At 39.6% G+C, this 24,378-nt stretch overlaps 2 protein-coding genes across 5 annotated transcripts in view; both read right to left on the bottom strand.

Annotated features, from left to right (window-relative positions):
- kcnab2a (potassium voltage-gated channel subfamily A regulatory beta subunit 2a) overlaps positions 1-17,540 on the bottom strand; it is an 87,221-nt gene extending 69,681 nt beyond the window's left edge. Inside the window, exon 1 of one of the 4 annotated variants that reach the window (XM_056363723.1) lies at positions 17,444-17,540. The gene's annotated coding sequence lies outside the window, so the exon portion shown is untranslated. Of the gene's footprint in view, positions 1-3,610; positions 3,744-9,332; positions 9,750-17,443 lie in introns of those variants that run through there. The other 3 variants (XM_056363739.1, XM_056363714.1, XM_056363732.1) reach the window with 3 other exon arrangements.
- A 243-nt stretch (positions 17,541-17,783) lies between these two features.
- On the bottom strand, positions 17,784-23,185 carry park7 (parkinson protein 7). The gene is made up of 6 exons (XM_056363753.1): positions 23,006-23,185; positions 22,372-22,473; positions 21,261-21,320; positions 20,409-20,478; positions 18,648-18,734; positions 17,784-18,290 (listed from the first exon to the last, which is right to left on the bottom strand). Exons 1-6 carry the CDS (start codon positions 23,093-23,095, stop codon positions 18,130-18,132), a joined length of 570 nt encoding a protein of 189 aa, XP_056219728.1. The 5' UTR covers positions 23,096-23,185; the 3' UTR covers positions 17,784-18,129.
- Between the last annotated feature and the right edge of the window lie 1,193 nt (positions 23,186-24,378).

Here is a 24,378-nt window from a genome sequence, read left to right as displayed (position 1 = left end):
CTTTTTCAAAGAAATCCAAAACTGTTCATGGATCCAGCTTCTCCAAAGTATGTATTTCTCTGTTTCATATCACTGTATGTTCACTACCTTTGGGTTGTTGGACCGTTGAAGAGGCTGGAGTTTATTTTCTGACATAACATAATGACACTGGATAGTTTGCTCAAGAATCTACCTAATCACATTCACAGACAACACCTCCATCAGGCCATATCCTTACAAATATTTCTTTCAGTTTTAAAATAATCCTGAAAGATGGGGCAGGAGACAGAAGTCCTGTCTCATGTCAATGCTTTCCATCTTTATGTATCTCAGTATCTTAATATCAATATTGTGTTTCTGTGTTGCCAGCAGACAGTCTCTCTGCCTCCTACAGTGCCGTCCATCTGTCTTTCAACCTGTTTTAAGTAGCCCTTCACTGTACATTACTGTCTCTTCAGAATAATGTACCTTATTTTAAACAGTCTTTGTTGAATTACTGTGGTTACAAGGGCAAATGGCAACAAAACAACTGACAAAACAAAAACTGTCTTGCACAAATCTAAAAAACATCTTGCTTTACAGTTGACACTAGCAACGCTATTCATCTCAATGAAAAACTCTTATTGCCTCCTACTTTGATGTTGTTTCCAAAATGCCTGACAATGTCTATACATCCTCTCAGCCCACATATGCGAGAAGCACTACAACATTATTGTTTGCATAACAGTCTATATAATTTAATGCTTGAAAACAAAATGACTATTCAGTGGGTGCTGATGTTTAGTGAGTGTTGATGTGAAGTAGGGTTGTCACGATACCAAATTTCTGTTTCGATACCGATACCAATATGTATTTCGATACTTTTCGATACTTTTTGTAAAAAATATTTCATTATATTATGTATTGCCTTAATGGGTTATTTAAATATTTAAAGAATGTAATTTAATTTTTAAAAATATATTTTTTAATGTATTTATTAACCATGGACATGTTTTAGCTCTCTGTTTGCAGGCTACTGTAGGTTTACTACTGGGCTGGGAGGGGCTTTGTACTTCTTTCATTGACATTACAGTGCCATGAACAGGTGAACAACATTATCACCTGTCGTTCTTGACTGAAGTCTCGGAACAAGTCCGCATGGTTGTCCTTTAAATGTTTCGACAGGTTTGAAGTGTTGGCTCCTTCTGCGAGACACACTTTGTAGCATCGCTTGCACTGCGGTGCCTCTGGGTTCAGTGGCTCGCCTTTATCGTTCGGTTTGAACCCGAAATATTTCCACACCGAACTTCGGGCCCCCATTTTGACCACAAGTACGGGCTTTTCTGCAGCTGCCATCTCTATCTACGGTATTTTCTTCAACCCGCTCCGTCTGTCTAAGACGCGACTTGTCGTTTCTCTCTCCTCCTCAGTCTTAGCATGCGAGTGCGCGTGGGACGCGGCTTAAATCCTCTCGGGCAACTACGTCACACTCGCTGGCCTCACTGTGCTTAAAGAGACAGGCTCCAATTTACCAATTCATTTGCATTCAATAAAATGAAATAAAAGTACCGTTTGTTTTTAAATGCCGGTATAGTACCGTTTTCAAAACTCTAGTATCGCGGTACTATACTGGTACCGGTATACCGTGCAACCCTAATGTGAAGTAAAAGAAAACCAAAAAGCTTAAAAGGCAATTCAAAAGTATTCAAGCAAAACAACAGATCTCATCAACACTGATAAGGACGGGCTTCAGCTCCTGAAGCCCCCACTCCTTTCAGCTAACAAGAAGATGACAGAGGACACATCGGCACCAAAGCCTGGATGACCAAAGAGTGAAAAAACTTCAACCTGTCCAACAGTTTCCAAGTTGTGGTGTGAGACGTTGATGACAGAGACAGTGTCATCAGCCCAAGCTGGTATAGGGGGTGTGAATATATTCTTGGCAAGCATTAGGCCCCTTAGTATCAAATGAGCATTGTCTGAATGCCACCACTTACATAAACGTTATTTCTAAATGAGTGTATCCCTTCCTGGCAACTTCCTCCAGGGCAATGTTTCCTAAACATGACAGTTACTTCAGTTTACACCAAATGTCCCCACAATCCCAACATCGCAGCTCTGGGATGACGTATGTGTGGATGCCAATGTGCCACCACAAGAGCTGTAGCAACTGTGACACATTAAATTCAGGCAGGGTCCATGGATGAATCCATGCCTCAAACTGTTCTGGAGGCCAAAGTGGACTTGCTGAATAAAAGATAATTATATTAATACTGAAAGGAAGTGAAAGTGAAAATCCCTGATTCAAATCCTCTGCCTCAACTTTTGTGTCTTTGTGAAACTACAACACAGCAGATGAGCGCTGACAAAAAAAAAAAAAAAAAAAGATCACTGCCACACCAAGAGCTGACTGTCAAAGTTTTTGGAGCATTCCACTTTGAAAGTGACAATGCTGCCTCAAACTGACAATGCCCAAAGAGCACAGTGTATAGCTACTGATATCCCTGCTCACTTATTTATCACAAAGGTGACCTACATGACACTAGCTGCCTATGAGGGTAAGTATCTGCCAGTCGCATACAAATTTCAAACGAGATCTCCTGATCAAAGTGGTGTCTCTTTGTGAAACGGTGTCATGCCAGGGATTATATTTTCATGCTGGTGATTTTTATTTCTTTACTATAGCAATTGTAAATAATATATAATAATAATAAATATTATGTTTCTGCTACTCTTAAAAATAATTCAAAGTGAATATTTATTATCCATTTACTTGATTAATATGCACAATATTTGGTACAATACTTGCTTAGTTGTGATTACTTTAAGTGCCGCCTCCTGCTCTTGACAAACGCTTTTCTAACAAGTATTGCACTCAGTGGATTTCTGTCATTTGTAACTGCAATTGTAGCATTGAACCCATGCGGTGGCGCTGCATCATAATCAGCAAAGTGCACCGGGAAAGGCGCTGATTATTTCTTTTCAATTTTTCATTTATTGTAGTCTTTGATATGTCATGAAATTGTGAAAAATGCTGTGAGTTTATTATTGTCCTTTTGGAAATTCCCCAGGATTCACTAGAACTCCTCAAATATGTTGCTTGTAAAAAGTGTTCTCTTCAGCTGAAGACGTGCTACACATGCACGTGTGAGCACATGATCAGGATGTTACCGCCTCCGCATCATTTTGTTCCAGGGAAAACTCTGTCACACATAGACAATCTGATCAGAAATATGGTAGTAACCAACACAGTGAAACAGTACAAAGTCAGAGAGGATGGATGGTTGGAAAGTTTTGAGGGAAACAGTTTTTAGATCACAAGCATCTTGTCTTCAAACGAGGCCAGCCAGCGATCTAAAAACTTTAAGCCACAGGGGTAACATAGGGGCTCAGAAGTCAAACCTACTGTTCTCACTCAGAGAGGCAGGCAAGGCCCTTAGTAGTGAGCTACTTTATATCCAAACCTAACATGAAATACTGAGGCTTTGTTCACAGAGTTCCCTCTTTCACAAACTCGCTTACTCATTGCAGTGAGTGTTTTCTTATTTACCGCTGTCAATAAGACCTTTGACAACAGTAAATAAGAGTAGAATTTTGTCACAGTATGATTGTTTGAAGAAACGGTAAGTAATAACATTACATTATCACCCACCTGATAGCTGCAGAAAAAGATACTGAAATGAAAATCAAGCACATAATCCCCTCTGATCTTGCAGGATATCCTCTAAAGGGTACATTCGACAAGTGCTAACAAATAAGTAAATATGTGTTTTGGCAGGTTTGTCTCCTCTCTGCTCTTTTTCTCCGCAATTCTCTTTCCATCAATCTATATTCATCCTCTCCCACTTCTTTGTCTGAGAGCTATGTGCCAGGTCAGCCAGCCCTCTGCTCTCACTGCAGCACAGACACATTAGGACTGACAAACCTCCAACAGAGGGATGTGATTTAATTCCTTTGTGTTCAAGATTTGTTTATATCGATAATGCAGCTTTGCTAATGTGTGTTTGATTGTAATGCATATACATAATACAGATTTGTGCCCAGTCATGTCATTCTTTTCATATGTGAGAATTAATACCCTTAGATTTCTCTCAACCTATTTTCCTGAACTATTTACTCTTTGGTTCAACCTAATGGAGATGGGCCAGAGCCTTTTTTCTAGTGAGTAGCTAGCGCAGCCCACATGAGCTGTGGAAAAGTGAAGGACCCTGGAGCAGAAGAGACATAGCCTGGACCTGGGTGAGGAGTGCACATACAGAAAAATGACCAGGCGGTGACACCATCCAAAGCATCTGCTCTCTTACCGCTTCCCCTAATGTCCCAAAGACAAAGCACACACACACAACACTATCATGTGCACATTACACTGAACTAAACCAAAGTGAGTTAGCCTAAGGTGCATCATGTAAGCATAAAATAAATGGTTATCACATCATGGGTGCAAGTCAGTGATTAATGCTAAGCAGGCAACACAGTATTTTTACGGCAGTTTTACTAATGTTGCAGTCAAGAATCAGGACAAAAAAATCCCACAGTGCGCAGGCTTCAGACTGAGGCTTTCTAATCAATCTCAAGTATTTGCAGCAAATACAGATATGACCCCAATAACTCAGCCATCACGAACAGCACGATGTCTCATAAGTCACATACACACGTCAACCACTACAATCCGTGCTAAATCGTTATTCACACTCGCAATATTGTTGTTGTAATTCACATGGACTGTTCACAAAGCGTTGCAGTATATCACGTTTAATGTGGTTTGGGCTTTGTCAATCGCATCTAGACTCACAAATCATGTCCGACATGCACACATTACTTAAAAAGAAGCCCTGAAAAAACGAACATGGCAACATAAATCTTGATGATCACTCTGACTCTTTGTAAGATCAGAGAACATCAGAGTGGGAAAGCAGCCCTGTTGTATCTCAACACTAACTGTACCTTGTATGTGTGAAAATGTGTGCTGTGCTTATTCAATCTGTGATGTTTGTGGTCAGGTGTTGCATGCAGAAAGGTGGTCAGTCTTCGTTTCTTGCGTGTGAAAAATTTTCTCATGCAGCTGTTTAGAGCAGAGGCTGGTCTTCTCCAAAATCAGACAACGCCAAAACACCTCATGAAATAAAACCTTCAGAGGAAATAAACAGATGATTTCATAAAGCACGTGTACAAAGAGTGAAGCTTCCTCTTTTAGACGGTCATCTTACTAAATTGATCACAAAAGGCAAAAAACATGATAGCAATTGTAATACAGTGTATGTTTGCTTTGTGGTGATAATCAAAGCAATATGTTGTCCACAGAAGATCAGTGGAACTGTTTCCAGCTGGGAAATTATTCATTGGCTGTGAGGTGGGGAGGTCCGGTGACCATATGCCGATCAGAAAAGTCAAACAAACTTTTGAAAAAGCCAAATATTATGCTTTTAATGGTTTAGAAAATAAATACAAAAAAGAGATTAATCCCCATAAAGCTCATAAAAAAACATTTTGCTATTGTATTTCAGTCACACAACTCTTCTCTAGTAGTCACATTTTTTGTTACCTTGCCTTCATGTGGGTGGAAAAGGCTATTATATCGTACAGTACAGTGTCACCTAGGTTGATTTTGACCATACTTTCTTTCAGACATTTAGGTCGACATCCGTCCATCTTTGGTTTTAGATGGATTTATAACACTTGTTGGAAAGGTTTTATTGCACTTAACGTAACGAGTTGTCAACCAGTCTCTCCTCTGCTCTGCTTCATGTGTGTGGGGAGAGGCAAAGACACATACAAGGTGAAACAAAGCAGAGGAGAGAAACACAACTATAAATGACAACAAAATGTAGTAGAGATAAATAAATATTTTTATTTTTTTCCAGCTACATCTACTAACTTTTTCCACCTTATGACATTACTTAAAGCCCAAAGAAACTTTTTGTTTCAAATCTTACATTATGCTTGTTTACATTCTGTATGCTATGCTTTGATCTACTTGCACTTATCAAATAGATGTACTTAGTACTCACATCAGGGTTTCCTACTGCACTGGAGCTTTAGTGATGAAATGTTTTAGTCAACAGAATTTGTTGCAGTGTATATCCTCATATTGTTCTCACATATTTAAAGTTGTTTGTGCACTTAGTCTTACCAACTTTTAAGGGTATTCAAGTTTAACAGTCAAACCCTGCTAATGTGTGCCTAATAAAGACTGTGTGGGTGTGGTTTGACAAGATTTGACAGTGGCCTGGCAACAAAAGCAAACAAATCCATGACTGTAATCACATCTTGATTGAAATAATGCTAAATCCTGATTGATGTGCAGAAGTACTCGATATCACCTTTTTCCAACCCAGACCCACTACTTCGTGAGAAGAGCACTGACAAAACAGCACAGACCAAATGCTTATGTGAAACAACCAAAACTGTTTTAAATCCTGTATGCTCACATTAGACACTTTTGCACATAGGAAGCTGATTGAGAAAATATGTTTTCAGGGGCTTTAATGTTTTAAGTTATAACTGAATCCTGGCTTCTAGAATTAGAAAAGGGCATTCTTTCAACTTTTAGACCAGCTCTACCCTTATCAAGACTAATATAACCACAATGTCCTCTTTACTTCAGCAAAAGTCAATTAAAAAAAATATGGGAGTTAAGGAGGAGGAAAAAACACCTGCTAAACAAGTGTCTGATCATTTCACTGAGGTCCTGTGTGGGAATGTGTGTCCATGTGAGTATGTGTGAGTCTGATGCCCCTTGGGAGCTCCAAAACAGGGCTAATGAAGCTAGACAGGTCAGTAAATCTCAACTGCAGAATGATTACTGAGCTCAGTTTAGGAAACACCCCCACTGGAGCATCAAGCAGATCAACCTCTAAAAACTGCAAAGAGTCAGGACCTACATTAGTGATAGGGCTGAGTGAAATGTCAAACATGTTTCAGTCACTTTTGTGTAGTAGATGTCTATACTGTCTGCATAATAACTTACACCTCACTATGTGTTATGTATGCAACTCACCCAAAGAGACTTTTAAAGACTTTTCCCTCTAACATATGTAAGATATGTCTGCAGAGTACCATGGATTACAGCTAAAACAATAATAACAAACAAGTTGTCAAATGACTGAAAATGAGTCAGCAACAATTTTTGATAAGTCAAACATTCACTGGTTACAGCTTTTCAGATGTAAATATTTGTTTGCTTTCCCTCTTCTAGGTGAAAAAACTGAATATTTGGATTGGCCTGTTGGTCTGACAAAACATAATGATTAATCCTAAATAAACATAATCATTAGTATTCATTCAATCATTAATCAATAATGAAAGTAATTTTAAATCTTAATCCTACTATGGGTGACCCGGTGCAGATAGTGACTAACTTCAAAGCTAGGACTGGACGATGTACAAAAAAAAATCATATTGCAATTATTTTGGCGAATGCAATATGAGTCGCGATGGTCATTTTTGCATTTTATTTTCACTGAGAAAATTATAAAAATTATCATGATATGATTTTTGTGGGGTCTTACACCAAACAAACATGTTCCTTTCCTTCCTCTGTAGCACCACAATGCTTCACTTATGTTGTGACACATTTTACCTTTATCAAAAAAATTGTAGCTCCTGCAATTTGGATTTGCGCTCGGTCATGTTACGATTTCGATAATATTTAGATTAATTGTGTAGCCCTGCTTGCATGCATGCATGCATGTTGGCACACTGTGCAGCAGCCTCTATTGTTTTCTGTTTTTTGCTGATATTGACTTTGGTATTGAAAATCATCCAATTTCAACGGTATTGGTACAGATGATCAAAATTCTGGTATTGTGATATCCCTACTCACATTTACCCATAGTGTGTTGATTTATTTTGTGATGTATAATATGCTTTGGCTATAACTCGGACAGACATTTGCCTGAAATGAAATGAAAATGAAACCTCTGACGAATTAACTGGTCTCAGTATTATCCTATTCCATTCTTTTAATACTTTGCAGTAACTGCACAAAGAAATGTGTCTATGCTTTAAAATCAGCAGGTCCAGTATAATTGCAACATCATCAAAAAAGTAGCATCTTCTTTGTTTCAAGCATAACAAGTATGAGGAATGACATCTAACCAAAGCACAAATTCCAGATGAATCAGCCTCTCCTGTTGTCACATACTGTAGCATTTCTTTAAGGGGATTCTGTTTGAAGTATTGTTGGTAGTATTGTTTGCTGGGCCTCATCAGTGCATTTAGCACTACTGTCTCTTTCATCATAAGCCTATTTGTTGATATTACAAATTAAAAGTTAGTATTAAGAACAGCAAGCTCAATCTGTTAAGAGTTAGGCTACTCAAAGACAAATTTAATGCAGACATTTCAGAAAAAGCCAGCTGGCTTTGTAATATAGAGCCCAGTGAAAGGACACACCAGCACATGAATCTGCCTTTTTCTGCTCCTTACAGAGCATTCAACAGCTTACTGCACCAAACTGAACCCCTGCAGCCTGCTTTCCTCTTGGACCAGAGCCCATGGGTAGGCAAGCACATATACTGTATACAAGAGTGTGCACACACGCACACTAACACGCACACACATACACACACACACACACACACGTGTACAAGCACACACAGGCATGCAGAGATACTGGCACACAACAATCAGCCTCGGCATGAACACCCACCCACAAACACACATTTAAATGACACGGTAACACATTCGGCCAGGCACAGATGACAGTCACAACCTCTCAGCAACACACATATCACAACATTGGGGAACAGTTAAGCCTTGGTTCTGGGTGTTGCTGGCTGTTGCAACTGCAACAGATGGAACTGCAGCAGCAGTGGGGCAGGTAAGGTGAAAAGGAATCGAACCTCCTGTGTGAATGCGCATGTGTGTGGATGTGTATTTTTGCGTGAGTCTGCACCTATGTCTTTTACCCTGGCTATTTTAAGGCGGTTCTTTATAAATCCTACAGCATGTCCAAGTCTCTGGGAAGAATTCAAAAGGACAGGGCATGCATTAAACATGACAGACATCCAGACAGAGGAGAGTAATGGAGTAGAGACAGAAGAGAGAAAGAGAAAAATACATGCCAGTACAATAAGGTATGCAAAGACAGTTTTCAATGCAGCAGCAGCCCTATCAACTGTCCTGAAAGCTGACAGTCAGGGAGATCTGGATAGGTAGATATGCTACCTCGCTAGCATATTGTGTGACAATGTTAAATGCTGCTGCATACAGATAGTACGGCATTTGCTCCCCTGTAAGAAAACACAAGCAAGATCATCCCGACTCTCATTGACAGAGCAAAGTGAGAAGAGAGGCAGGAAGAGAGAGGGGTGAGAGAGAGAGAAAGAGAGATGGAGCATCAGACCTAGCGATGATGCTCTTGAAACACCCACCTCAGTCTGCTGCTGATTTCTGACGCAGTGAGCAGAACCAGGGAATAGATGCAGAATACTGTAGCTATGATGGAGGAGCAGGAGCCAAAATCCAAGCATGAAAACAGGAGAGGAGAAAGATACAAGACTAGTGAATGTGAGATCCTGTGTGACCAAGATTATGTGTCTGAGTGAGATGAGCATGTATGTCTGACATGAGAAAGACAAAAATACAGAAAGACAAAAAAAAAAAAAGTGACACAAGACAGAGTGAACAGGAATGGGAACACGAGGTAAGAAAGAAAGAGACGGAGAGAAGAGACTGAATAGATGTGTGAGCTTGGAGAGTCACTGAGCAGAGCAGATGCATTAAAAGGAAATGCCCCTCCCTCTTTCCTCTACACACACACACACACACACGCACACACTCACACTCACACGCACACAGCTCCCTTTGCACTGTCAGCATGCGAGTAAGCATGCATTCAGTGAATCAGAGTGAGCTGTAAATGGTAAAAGAGAAGAAGTGTGGGCCAGAGGAAAGCAAGCAAGAAGCATGTGTGTTCATTTTAAAATCAATGACATGACAGTCCTTCCTTGTACTAGGAAATCCATGGTTTCCACTGAAAGTGGCTTAAACTTATTGGCTGCATAGCAAGTGAACAGAGGTCAGAAAGCTAGCTATGGCTAAGAGACATTACACGGCATTACCAAGCTCTATGCAAACACTGAAGAAAACCCCCTGTAAATCCTATATCCTTTAATGGCAGAATGAAACATACATACACAGTTTGACATCAATCTTGCAAAAAAGGTATATAAATAAATAAATACATTAAAAAAAAAAACCTTCCAGTAAGTAGCACCCTGTATGCAGCAGCGTCTTCCTCTCAGGCCCAGGTATGTTCTCAGCTATGCACTCTCAACCTTCATGCAGGGGGCGGTCAAGTGAGAGGATTACTTCACTACAACAATCAATAATTTGATACATAATATGTACTACTGTACATCAAATGCAATGCACCCTTGTATACATAAGCTGCCTATTTTATTCTCCTGAATATACTTTGAATGGGAAAATGCAAGATTTAAGATACTAATCATACCACCTACTAACAAACTCCTATGGTTCCACGAATCTGCAAGTAATGCTAGCATGAATCAATGTGCTATAAACCCACTGCTCTCAAAAAGCAAGGATGGAAATTTCACTTAATGCTATTGATATTTAACCAACATTTATGAAACCGCCTACCTGACTATACTATGGTGATTAGATAAAGAGTGAGAGCAGGAGACAGACTGAGATAGAATGAGTGGGGCAGCAAAAGTTGACTGATGATAGTAAGAACACTAGGGGTACATTGGTTGCTAGTAACCATTGATGATGAGAAATACAGAGAATTTCAAATTTGTTCAAATTGGTTTTTCAGTACAGATTGCTCTGGGCATCAGGTAACTGAACAGGTGGCCAAGCAGGTAGTTGGGCCCAGAGATGACGCCTTTTAAGTGGAACACATCCCAAGTCCCATCATAAATTTCTGTCTAGCCTCGGCCAAGAAACATTTATCAGTATGGTATCAGTGTATAGATGAGGTTAGTGCACAGGCGAGAGAATTGAAAGGTGCAGCACAGTTTTTCACGACATTAAGAGCACAGCCAGTCTGAATTTATGTAACTGTACACAGCTAGCCAAGTAAATGGTAATCTAATCATGTGTGGTGTTGTATGCAGTTCTGAAACTGGTTGTTTATGAACTTTTTCAGCAAATCTGAGAAGAATACATAAATTATGGTAATGAAAAATGAGTTTTTGCATTTTATAACTTGTCTCTGATTTCTAAGCATTTCCACTACCAAGAAAAAATATTCTTAGATGTGCTCTACCTCTGTCATTACCGTTTGCTGTCAGTTTAGTGTTAAGATCAGTTTCCTTTAGATTTGTGTTAATGGATTTACCTCACCCTCACCCTGCATGTGTATGTGTTTCTGTGTATGTGTGTATGTTTCCCAGAGCCTGAAGGGACAGCTACAGCTTCACTGTTGCGCACCACTGTCCCTGGCCTTTCTTTCTAAGCTCAAGCCGAGTCACGGCATCTCCAGCTTCTGCTTCCAGTCAGACAACAGCTCTGCAGCTCACTCCTCTCCAGTCATGATGACACCAAGCATGGTGCGGTGTCTGCCAGACAGTCTAATGGGGCCACAGCAAGAGATCTTCACCCACACCCAAACAGTAACTACAACCTGTGAAGAGTTTCTGAGAGTTGACAGCACAAAAACTCCATTCAGTCCTCCAAAATAATAATACAAAAGCATTTAGTGATGCATTTCACAAAATGGATTAAAATGTGTGATTCTGCAAGTGGAAGCCAACTTAGACAAAAAAAATTAAGTCTGCTACAAAATCCTCTGTCCATTAACTCCCATAAATACACTCTCAAACATGGTCTTCCAAAATTTCCTACCTGCGACTCCACATTCATACTGAATGATGTGAGGGTTGGCTCTGTACTGTGTATGCCTAGTGCGGTAAGCCTGTAGTCTGCATGTGAGGCTCTGGAGCTTTGCCAGATAGCTGCATAAGGGAAGGGTGCTGCTCCTGTGATCATGCCAGGTGCTTGAGTGTTTGTCCTCCTCAATACCAGCTGCTGGGCAGTTCAAGAAACAATCGGTCCATTAATGTTAACCCATTTCTTCCTGCTGCTATTGCAAGGTATTGGTTGAGGCCCCAAAAACTGTCTGCAAGAAAACCAAAATCTCAATTCACAACAATGTACGACAACATCCATACTTCCTTTTTTTACACTTAACTATGCCTGGTCAAGGTTAATCGGTGTACAGCAAGACAATAAATGCAAATTAAAATAGCCCATGCCAATCTGCAGGACAGCTATTTGAGCAAATTAAAGCATTTTTTAATGGACTGCTATCAGCGCTACCCATTACAGATACTTTCAAAATTGTAACCCACTGTGCTCGAGGTACACCAGCTGTACTAACAGAAGCCAGCAGTTCAATTAATGATATCCACACTGACTGCAAGCATCAGAGTGCCTCAGCAAGCAGACCGATCCTTCTTAGATTAAACTGTCTTTCTTTGCCTTTGGCGCTAGGCCTGCCATTAACATGTGTCTTCAGTGATCCAATCACAAGTGGTCAGTTCTAAGTACATCAGTTCACACCTAGCATTAGAAAGTGTCTCCACATGCATCTCGAGTGACCACTTATCATCGGATCTCACTTGCCTGAATAAACGTGTACGCGTTGTTGTTTTTAGCCAGTCTGACTGTGACAGACAATTCCATTGTGAATATGTGTGTGTGTGTGTGTGTGTGTGTGTGTGTGTGTGTGTGTGTGTGAGAGAGAGAGAGAGAGAGAGAGCAAGCGGTGCAGGGAGGGGTTGACTGAATCAATGTGCTGCATGCAGCTCTACACTGAAATAAGGTTTTAGCCATTTGAAATAGTAAAATATTTTGGGTTCATTATGAAACTGTGGCAATACTAATTGGACTGCGGCAGAGGACGTCAGTAGAGTAGGTGGTCCTTCAATGTGGCCCAGAACGCATTTATGTTCATATTGCTAGAAGATTGTGGTCAGAGTGATTGGACCTTAAATACTTTCTCAATGCATCTTGGGTGCATCCACACCCGTATTTAGAGCTGTCCACTTGTGATCAGATCACCCGAGACAGATATTAATGCTAGGTCTGAACAGGGCTTCAGTTGGACCATGCCTCTAAAAGTGTGTTGCAGACTGAAATGCATTTAAACTGTATTTTGTTCATGCAGGGGATGAAGAGAAAATGTTCAAATCTTTCTACTACAACAGTTCAACAGTGCCACTCCTGTGTTTGTGTACAAAATCTATAGCTTGTGAGGCAAGCAATTTTCTTAATCTAAAGATATCTGCTGTCAAAAATACATAATCTAAACTGGAATAGCTTTTGTAATTTTAATATAGGAGTACATTAGTTAGTTTAGGTTTCCACTGTACAGCTGTATTGTGTAAAATGAACAGGTGAACCATAGCAGGGTGGAGGAGCTGTAGATCAGTGAGTTACCTGTGAAGATCTTATGGGAACATGCAATGCCAAATCAAGTTGTGACTAGCAGAGGTCTATAATGTCCAATATTAAAAAAATATATATATATTATACAGGAACTTTTACAGATAACGATATTTATCACTTTATTAACTCAAATTTCACCATATGTCTATAATATAACTTTGATGCTTGGTGCAGAATGATGCAACACTTAGAAAACACTGCTTTATCAGTGCCTCTCCTGATTCATTGCTAGATACTAGTTTTTACAAGTTTCTGCAGTCACAACACTTTCTGTATTTGGACATGTTTTTGCATTTGTCCTGAAATTGAAAAAAAGTTAAATGAATCATCCTTGTAATGTAATGGGCACAATTCAAATATTCTTTTTTAGAGTGATAGGATCATTTTAAGCTGTAAATTAATTGACTGATATATTGATACAGCTTTTTGAGTTTTGGTGGTGTGTTTGACCAGAATTACTTTTAGAGCAACATTTTTTTCAGATACATACACCTTTTTGTATGATTTTGAATTTGTGGGTCTAACTAGACATGGCACAATATTTTAATTCTACAAATATAATTATCAGAAAAATTAAGGGGAACAGGAGTGGCCTGTAAATTATTATCACTCAGCATACAACACTTAACACAACTGTTTACAAGCAATTGGTTATTCTTTCAACCCCATATTGAGTTGAGACTGAGGTCCTTTGGGTATTGCTGAGGAGAAGGCCATTAGGCTTTTAGTGCTACAGTCTGTGCGTGGTCTCACTGGGATTACCACAGACAACAGAACAAGTGACAGGCATTAAGTAAACAAAATTACAGCAGCTGAGGAATTATTCTGTAACTTATTGCACAACACAGAAAGCCACACAATCAGTCAGCTCCTGACCTGGTAGATGAGAGTGTAAAGATACAGTACTGGCAGATGTTTCAGACTGACACAGAAGAGGGTGATGATGCCATTCTACTGTAATAGGTTTGGACTCCAAGCTTCATACATAGTCAGATGATCTAAAGACATGGAAGGGAAAGACCTTGAGCTAGTCTCAGATCTCAAATCTTGAGTTCATAGCGGACGGTGATTATGCCATAGAAATATAATCTTGTTATACAGTTTTCTTGACATTACAGTTTATGAATGAATTGATCACCAATTATCCCAGGACTGAAAAAGTTCAGCTACAACCAATAAGTTGATGCTGCACATCTAGCAGGTCACCATGGGATGACACAGCATCTGCACTTCTGTGTATTTGCTCGCCTTTACTAACATACAGGAAACAAACAAATACAGTTATTCTTTACAACAAGCAAGCTGAATAAGGTAATTTTCTTCCTCTTTTGGTTTAGGATTCGCTTTTATACCTCAGGTCAGAACTGTGTAGTTCTGCTAATTGTTCTTGACCTAAGCGGAATACAATGCAACTACTATTTGATGTGCATCGGTCACATCTGGATGATTCTCCATTACTTTAGTGAAGTCGGTGCAAATACCGAGCCAGTGTATGGATACTACATACCAATAAAAACATACATGTAGATTTATTTAGATGAAAGCTCAAATGCTTGTCCTCACATACCCCTGAAGTCCTTTTTTGTTTATGGAAACACTAATTACAAGAGCAGTGCAGACAACCTAATATCAGCGAGATAAGTGTAACTTTGGACAGCTGAGATCAGCATTTCTCATTAACCTTTGCATTTGAAAATGTTCTAGATAAAAGTCTAAAGTATCTATGCAATTACCTTGCCATGTTCTTTTCTAAAAATACACAAATTAAGTCTGCACTTATTTGTAGATGCCCATCAGAGCATTTTTTTCCAAACCATTTTTCTGGCAAACAAAGTCCCCCAGAGGAATTAATTGGAGTAAAATGTGGCTGATAAAAACAACCATTCCAAACAATCAGTTTAAAACATATAATCTGTCATTGCATTACACTGATGCACACACAGTCTGATATGATGTAAAATGTCTATTCTATTCAAAACTTAAGGCTAGGAATCTGTGGCCTATAGTTGTCCCAAATTGTATCATCGGCAAGACCTACAATTTAAATCCCACATTGGGTGAAGTGCCAGAGATTGAAAAATCTATTCATTTATTACTGATGAAACAAATAAAAATACTGATGTTTCATGTAATCCAAATTGCTTGCAAACTTTCTATTACCTTGTGAAATGTATCTGCTGAAGCAAGTCAGGCAAGTAAATTCAGTCTTCACTGTCTGCAGGCCAGTGTGAGTAGGGGATCTAATCAGGAGATGCAAAGTGCAGCACTCTAATTGCATCATTAGCTAAACCAATGACTCAGTCACAGTGACTTCAGCCTCACCCTCCCCCTACCCCTCCCTCTTCTGCCCCATCCAGAAATAGGGAGTCAAGCCTCAAGCTCTTTACTGTACAGCTGCTCAAGCAGAATAATTCTAACATGTTATGTGCAACAGCGCAAAATGTTAACGTTCCAGAAATATCCAACTGAAAAACATAGCATTAATGAGACTATGCTATACAACTGTCATCGAGACACTGTGTGAGCACTGATGTTCGTCTTCCAGGGAATGGCAAAGATTAGTTCTGAATGTTGAAACACACAAATAAAACATATTGGCTCAGGCACACAATGTAGTGATGTTGCCTCAACATGACAGACATGGCCCCATCTAAAATGTTGAAGACTTTCATAGGGCAAACAACTAGCCTGAACCTTATCATGGTGTACCCAGAGGTAATAGCCATGCACAGGTGCACACTCATGATTGTGATGATTTGGATCTTGATGTGATGTGATTTTAACAGTAAACAATGCCCTGTTGATGCATTGCAATGGGAACATAGTCTCGCAGTCTTTTTTTGGCTCACTTTTGTTTGGTTGTACAATGGTGGATGAAAAATCCACTTGAGTTGCCCTCCTACAGAATCTGGATGACCCCTGACTTGCTGTGGTACCGCATGCTTTGCTAAGAATGACTAAGAGGCGGTTTCCCAGCAATTGAGAAAAATGCAGCCTGCCAGAAAAGAACTTGCACTTTATTTCCTGTCTATGCAAAGTGAAAGAGGTGACGATAACACCTCCAGTTCTTCCTGTTTTAAGGACTCAAATGAAAATGATGAGCATAATCTTGACAGGCCTCGTGGTGTCAATGAGGACAGCACTATGGTGAAGCCAATTCATGTTGCAAAATGCTGCTGCTGCAGGCAGACAGGCTCCACACAGGTACCTTCTTAAATTAATAAGACATAAAGTGCATGTCTTTATAAAAAATAAGTCATTCTAAAGACAGCCATTATCGATATCGTGACCTTAACCTCGACATTAAGATATTCCCTCTTGTCATGTTTGTTTGCTATAAAGATTTTTAGGTTATCATATTGTCAGTTGCACGTGTTTGACAGCGCTTTTTCTTGCTGTCACGGAGGAGATGTCTTGGGCTGATGGAGGAGTTAACCTGGCCTCTGCCGCACTGTATTAGCTACAGTCAGTGTATGCAGCACAATCTGACTGCGGCTGCTGCTGCTGAGGATGGGGAGCTTCTGGGACTGACGTCTCCATGTCGGGTCACATCTGCAGAACGATCTCTCAGTGATAAGATACGGCTTTAGCCTGATTTCACTGTGTTTCTTGTGTGCTCAGTCTGAGAGCATCTTTGAATTGTGAACATGGTAGTGAGCGTTATCTCGGGCTAATGTTATAACTCTGCCCGGTCAATTTGAGACGCTGATGTCAATCTATTATTCCATGAATTGCAGCGAACTTGAGGCTCACCACTCAGCACACTTAGCAGGTTAATCACGGCTTAACAAAAATGATTGCTAGGTTCAAACACCCACTCTTAAAATGATGCAACTAACACTTGTCCTTGTTGCTGTCGTGTTAGTAACAGACGGTAACGTTAAAATGTCTTGTCAATTTCGATATCGTTAGTAGCTAGTTACCGTGATTAACGTTGCGTAAACTGCTTTGCCAACATTAAACAGCGAACATGAGAATATCTAAACGCTATTGAACCAATTTCGGAGGAACACTGTCGTTGATAAAAGTGTAAATAGCCCACACAACACTTCCAGTCTCTTACCTTTGTCGAAATCCGTCTCTTCCTTTTTGACTGTGAAGACCCTCTGGATTTTGTTGCTCTGACACAACTACCACGCGCTGCATGATAACCCCGCCCTCCTGGCTGCGGGCGAGCCGCTATTGGTCAGTTGGAATACAACTGCAGCCATGTCGAGGCTTCTCATTGGCCAGCTCACCTGCCAATCTATTCGGATTCTGCTTCCCGCGTTCTAAGTAGCGCTCACAATACATTACATTATGCAGCCTATATTTAGGCGTCAACAACCACTGCAGGCATGTGAAAACAAGTCACAGTGACCTCCAGTATAAATATACAGTATAGAAAGACAAACAGAGATTCGTCACATTAATGTTTTAATGACAAGTGAAACAATAAAGGCAATCAGAATAATGAGTAAGCATGTGGGAGAACTACAATGAAACAAAATCTATTTAATCTCATTTGGAAGTCCTGTGCAGTGACTATCTAGTTGTATTTCAGTGTTAAATAACACATGGTGCCTTTCATTGCTAACTGAGAAAGACTAGGGGAGGACACAGAAACATCTTTATGTCCCCTTGGGAGAGCGATTTGTCACTAGCAACTTTGACTACTTGTGCCAGCTACATTGGAGAAGCCGTTTCAGTAATGCCAGGCTTGTATGACAGGCAGTGCTGCTTGCAGGATGTAACTGAACACAGCTACATTCAGTCTTTAATAACAAGAGGAGCCTTGACTTGAGCTGCAACCTCAGCCCCCATAAGTTCCTCTACAATTGTCAGGGCAAATTCGAAACTGGTTCCTGGCCCACGGCTGGTGATGTAATGTCCATCCTTCTGTACTCGAGCCTCTGAATATTTATAGTGATCTAAAAAAAAAAAAAACACAAAGAGCAATACCATAAGGATAATCACAACATGAGAGCTACAAGCCACAGGCTGAAAGCCAAACATGTTAGACACCACAGGGTACTATAAGCACTACCACATAGATAATCTATCACTATTTCAGCTGACCCAGTTCTAGTATGTTCTGTCAAATTCCTGCATCCGCTTTCACCTCTGAGTGGTGCGCTCTCCTCTACTGCATAGTGGCATGATTTTCTATAGGAAAGATAGAGCTAGTACAGCACCATCTACTGCCCTTTACAAAAAATTACAATTCCTTCAGTTTTGAATTAAAGTTAAAGCCACTAGCACTACATTTCAACATATGTTCCTATTACCTCCAGTCATCATCTTCTCCTTCATGGCTGGATGTGTAGTGACTGTGCTGCCGTAGCCGATGCCATGTGCCAGAAGAGCAGTAGGACCTGCAGGAGAGCAAAGCTGCGTAAGGTTCATTTAACAGCTTCCTCTTATAAAGTGACACTTCAGAACATGTTCTGTTGCTTGTTAGTCCAAGTTTTCATCTTTATGCAGTTTAAACAAAGGTTGCAGGAGTCAAAGGTAAAATACTGATGAATTTGACTTTATTGACTGCAATTAGTATTGTAAATGAATTATATCAATACAGAATATTTGATGACAACACTATGTCCTAAAGGTGTCCTCAACTATACCATTGTTTCTAAAAATATACACATGCAGTATACAGTTTCAGCCTCTCTCCTCTGCACCACATTGGAAAGAGAGAAAAAAGGAGAGGCTCAAGGCATTGACTGCTGCTGCATTAACTTTGGCAGCGTCCTAGCACTGCAGTGAGCTCCTCCAAAAACTGTTAATAAATAGAAAGGTATTGATTATGCTCCTTGGCTGTCTTCCCATACAGTCTAAAGATTACACTTTCCCCTGGCAGAACAGCAGTCTGCCAGTTAAAGCCAAGCTACTCTTGTTACAGCAAGTCCCCACCCAAAGGACGCCAGTCTGGCAGAGAGAGAGAGAGAGAACCAGAGACAGACAGCAGGGCACACATGGAGAGAAGGATGATGATGATACCCATCTTTCTATCATCTGATCAATCTTGAAAATGATGTATTTGTATTTTGTGTACATGACCTTACATGCATGTAACAAATATTACCACAAAAAGAGAACTACACAATGGTTAACTTAACCTGCAAATTTTACACTTATTATTAATGTGGTTTTCAATCAAGCCCTTTTAGAACAGACCTTTTTCATATGTCATGATAACAATTTTCATGTTACAGAAGAATAATAAGTCTTGCCACTGGCCCTCTTGCTGGCAGGTTCATTAAACTGTATATTCCTGTGAGGATTTCAGTAATTTTCTAGGACACCCTTCAATCCACTTTGCCGCATTGGTCCCCTGTCCTATTCAAAATGCCCTTCCAATGTCCTTTCTCTGCATACAGAGGCTGTCAAATAAAATGTCAGTGCTCATGGGTTCACTCAGGGACAGTTATTAATCAAACCCTCACCCTTTCATCTCAAATGCCAAAAGCGGGTCACAAATGGCCATAAATTAATGAAGCACATTGTTTGTTAACGGTGTGTATTTTTCAATATGTGGTTAAGGTGTGTGGTTTTAAGGGCACATCCAGTTACTAAAATACCAGAAAATCCTCCAGATTCAGTGCCATGTGCATTGAACCACTGCACCTTTTTTCTGTCCAAGATCTTTAATTCCAGTTGCGAGGAAATCCAAATCCCATTTACTGGCACAACAGTCGCTTGATATGTTCAAAACCAAAATATCACACCTTTAGCGTTGTTTCTAGGTAAAAATGTTTACGGGTCACACGGTAGTTTATATCAATAATTTGTCAAACTGGTTTGATTTATATGGAAAACATCAGCAGTATTTATTGCTCAATTACTTATGACAATACTATTTTACACAGAAAGCTCCAGAATTAACAGCATTGTGTAGGTTGTGTAATTCACATGTACTTGAATAAAAGCACAACATGGTGGTCAAAAATGAGGTCATGTCATGTTTAAACTTTAACCGATAGAAATGCATCACTATCAGATGCTGCTCCTGTAGAATTATGACTTTGGTTTGTTTTCTCAAAATGTACCTGCACAGATGGCTGCAATCAGGCCTTTTCTGCCATCTTGATCTTTCAGCACCTCTTTCACAGCAGGAGACTGCAAGAGAGCACAAAAACCAGATGCACCGTGAGCCATCTGCAGGCCATGTGATTGCACAGTGTGCCGACTACGCTATAATCATGGAAACAACCTGGCAATCACTGTTTCCAACCACAGATGTATTAAACACAAACACTAACAATAATATCTAAACTAAACATGGTCTTAGAATATTAAATAAGTTTTACTTATAAAAGAGTCCTTTATGTCATCCATGTAGTACAGAAGGATGTGAAAATAATAGAGAATATTTCATAAGTGGACACTTTCGTGTACTCTCAATTCCAACACCCAAAATGTTTTTTTGGGGTTTTTTTTTTTTTTTTAAAAGATGCAAATATAATTAATGATACTAAAAAAACACAGCACATAAAATATCATCTCTACTTGGTTCATTCTTCTCCCCATTCATCCAATTTCTACACTCACTCATCTTCGCAGAGGGGCCAGAGGCAGTCCTATATTAATGAACATTTAACATGTGTTTTATTTAACTAAGAGTATAAAACAAAAAATATTTCATTTACCATTATATGTTAAAAATCCTCATATTTGAGAAGCTAGAAACATATTCAATCCACTAACAATTATTTTCATTATCGATTAATCTGCTGATTATTGTTTCGATTACACTGTGTTGCTTTTCTACCTCTGAAAGGGGGCACTGTGACAGAAAAAGTTTGAGAACCATGGGGCTAGACCATGTGACTGGAACCCTAGAAGATCAAAACATGGAAAGACTGATCCATTTAGATGCAGTTTGTCTGAGTATTTCTCACCTCTGCTAGGTTCTGGGCTCCTGGCATACCTCCTGGCAGAAGCACCACATCATAAGGACCCTGGGAAACAGACCATAATAGATGGAGACCGACAAGGTTTAACATTGCATAACACCAGACATCATCTATCTGCCTGATGGAGCTTATCAAACTGAACATATACATACAATACAAAAAACAAATAGTAATAAATAATACGTCATGTGGCTCTGAAATCTTACGTCTGGCTTTAATGACAGTGTTAGAAGGTGCAGTTGTGTGCAAAACATTAGGAACTCCTGGGAAAATTACATTTTGTTGATTTTTGCAGTGAGAATTGGTAAATACAACAAGCAGCAAAGAAAAAGACTTAGCCTTAACTAAATTAGCCTTCCTTTAAATGCTAATGCCATCTTACTTCTTATTACATGAACTTAGAAACCAGCAAAAAAAAAAAAAAAAAAAAAAACAGTAATTGTGACGTGCACAAGTTTGGCCACCCTGCTAAGTCAGTACTTAGTACTCCCCCTCTTTGGCAGATATCACAGCTTGCAAATGCTTGTTGTAGCCAGCTAAGAGTCTTTCTATTCTTGATTTATGAATTTTCACCCACGCTTCCTGCAGAGCTGAGATATTTTTAGCTTGTCTTGCACTAACAGCATGTTTAAGATCTACCCACAGATTTTCAGTAATTTTCAGGTCAGGCAACTCTGAGGGCCACTCCTGAGCTTGTGTTTCTTGAAGCAGTTCATGGTGTTCATGGTGGATTTTGACTTTAGATCATTGTCCTGTTGTAGAAACCAGCCTCTTTGCAGCTTCAGTGTCTTGACTGACTGCAGGACATTTGGATTCAGAATTTGCTGATATTTAGTAGAATTCATTTCTAAACCTGTCTGTGCAATGTTTCCTGTCCTACTAGCTGCCACACAACCTCAAAGCCAAGTACTTCCACCCCACCCCACCCCCATATTATACATACGTGATATATATATATATATATATATATATGCAACTTTGACTATTGATTTTTATCTATTTTTTTAAATCCATGAAATAAAAAGTAACATTTGAAGACAAACATAAACAAAATATTTATTTTCTTTTGCATACAACTGTAGCTACTGAACCTAACCTGTTTGCTGGCATCCTCCAGGCTGGCATCAGGACAGATGACGACGTTTCTGCTGCACTGGACTGGCTCTTTGCCCGTCAGTCCTGCAACCGTCACTGCAATCTACAGGTTTGGGTGGGTAGTGGGGGGAAAAAAAGCACAGAATTAGCATAATTGCAAGACATTGCACCCTGTCTGCATATGGCTGACGGAGACTTTTATTTTGATAGATATCAAATGGCGGAGAGTTGCAATGGCGTTGGACTTTGACATTTAACTTGGCCCCTGTCTGCATTCACTTTAAAGGTTGTGAGTGCGTCAACAGTAACCCAAACAGGTTATAAAATTCTAACAAAAGATAAAAACTGTAAATGGCTGAATAGTAACTATTCCTCCTGTTAGTTCAACAGTTAGCAAGCTGATTCATGTTAACGCTATCCCCTTTGCAAATGACGCTTATCGTTTCCACAGTGAAAGCTGTTGACACCAATAATACATTACAATGTGCATGACAGCGTTTTGGCCGGACTGAAGGGCTGGCTAAATTTAACCAAAGCCAGCTGGCTAAGTTGTGTTGTTCTGTGCCACCATTAGCTAGCTGACTGCTAACACACACACAGCATTGCCATATAAAGTCTGCAGACGAGTTACAAACCCCAGCTCTGCGCATGATGTCCACAGGAATAACAGTTTCCATCTCCTCTGCACCTTTAGACAGGATTACTAATGCCCTCTTTCCTGCCATGGTTAGCTTGCAGTTCTGTTTCTAGCAGGTGCAAAGACGCTAACTCCAGTGTGCAACTCCCAGCAGGAACTGGAATACTCTGCAATGAGATTTTGACAGAAGCAGGGTTGCCAGGTTGGCCCCTACATCCCCCTTTCAAAGAGAGTTGGCCATTCTACTCTACCCATGTACACCCATAGCAACACACCTCAAGTACGATCTCTTATTGAAAGTGTCAAAACTAAAATGCACAGAGAACACAACAAACACAAAGAAACTACACTTACACTAACTGAGTACAAAGAGCGGATGCAATACATCTGCCGTCTTTATAGAAATAATACTGGAGGCTAAATTACAAATTGGTAAATTAACTGCTTTGCCTCTGTACTGTGACAGCAATATCATTATCCAATACATGAATTTGTTGATTTTGTTTTAAATTGTCCATTAGCTCATAGTAAGAAGTATGTGGCGTGTTTACAAATACCTTTGCTTATTCAAAATGATCATTTTCAATAAATTTGTAGAAAAATGTATGGCCACGACTTTTAACCTTTATGGCTTGTGACCCCTTAAGACAAAGCTATGTCTATTACAGCCTCTTGTCACAGTCTATGAGCTATGAACGAAGACATTTTCCCTCTCTGATTCAATTACTGGAATAAACCTTAGTGGCTTACATTGTTAAAATTATTTAATAATTCACGAGAAAAAAAAGGAAAAGATTAGAGGAAATTCTGACTTTGTGTTGCAGAGATATATTTGTCCTGCTTTCATATCCTGTTAATCATCTTGTCATACCTGTGATTTTATCTCAGGTTGGAAACCATATTTACTCAAAGTCACAAATACAGCACCCAGACTGACAAACAACACCTGCAAATTCAAAAAAGTAAATGTGTTAAAGGGCTGTTTCCATGACAGTGTGCATTAGCTACTTTTCCACTAAGTACTATTTACAATGTTCATCTTTAGGCCCTAAGCAAGGAACATCAGTGGTAAATGCTGGATCTCATACAGTCAAAAAAATGTATGTGCACACTGAAAAAAAGAAACCTGCGTGTAGTATAGCAACTAGTTTGCAGTCTAAAAAAAAGAACTGCTTCTGGTGCTATTAAACACATACTAATGTGGCAATAAAATTACCATTACTGTGTGGTATACTCCAGAAATGATTTTACAGTGATAGTTCAGCTGTTAGCAGTGCATTCTTTATTCCAGTAGGTGGTAGCATTAACCCAAGATTCAGCAAAGGATGTCAAAGGAAGCTTGAAAAAGAAGTCTACAGTGAACACAAACGT

This window comes from Seriola aureovittata, chromosome 2, assembly GCF_021018895.1.
Source record: "Seriola aureovittata isolate HTS-2021-v1 ecotype China chromosome 2, ASM2101889v1, whole genome shotgun sequence".
NCBI classification, from domain to species: domain Eukaryota; kingdom Metazoa; phylum Chordata; class Actinopteri; order Carangiformes; family Carangidae; genus Seriola; species Seriola aureovittata.
This window is presented reverse-complemented; position numbering and strand designations above follow the sequence as displayed.

What these genes read in the sequence shown, in the direction of transcription:
- park7 (XM_056363753.1), bottom strand. Translation starts at nt 23,095, where the DNA reads ATGGCAGGAAAGAGGGCATTAGTAATCCTGTCTAAAGGTGCAGAGGAG. An exon ending in ACATCATGCGCAGAGCTGGG is followed by an intron (nt 22,474 to 23,005) that starts GTTTGTAACTCG and finishes CCAAACCTGTAG; the next exon opens with ATTGCAGTGACGGTTGCAGG. An exon ending in GATTGCAGCCATCTGTGCAG is followed by an intron (nt 18,735 to 20,408) that starts GTACATTTTGAG and finishes GCTCTCCTGCAG; the next exon opens with GTCCTACTGCTCTTCTGGCA.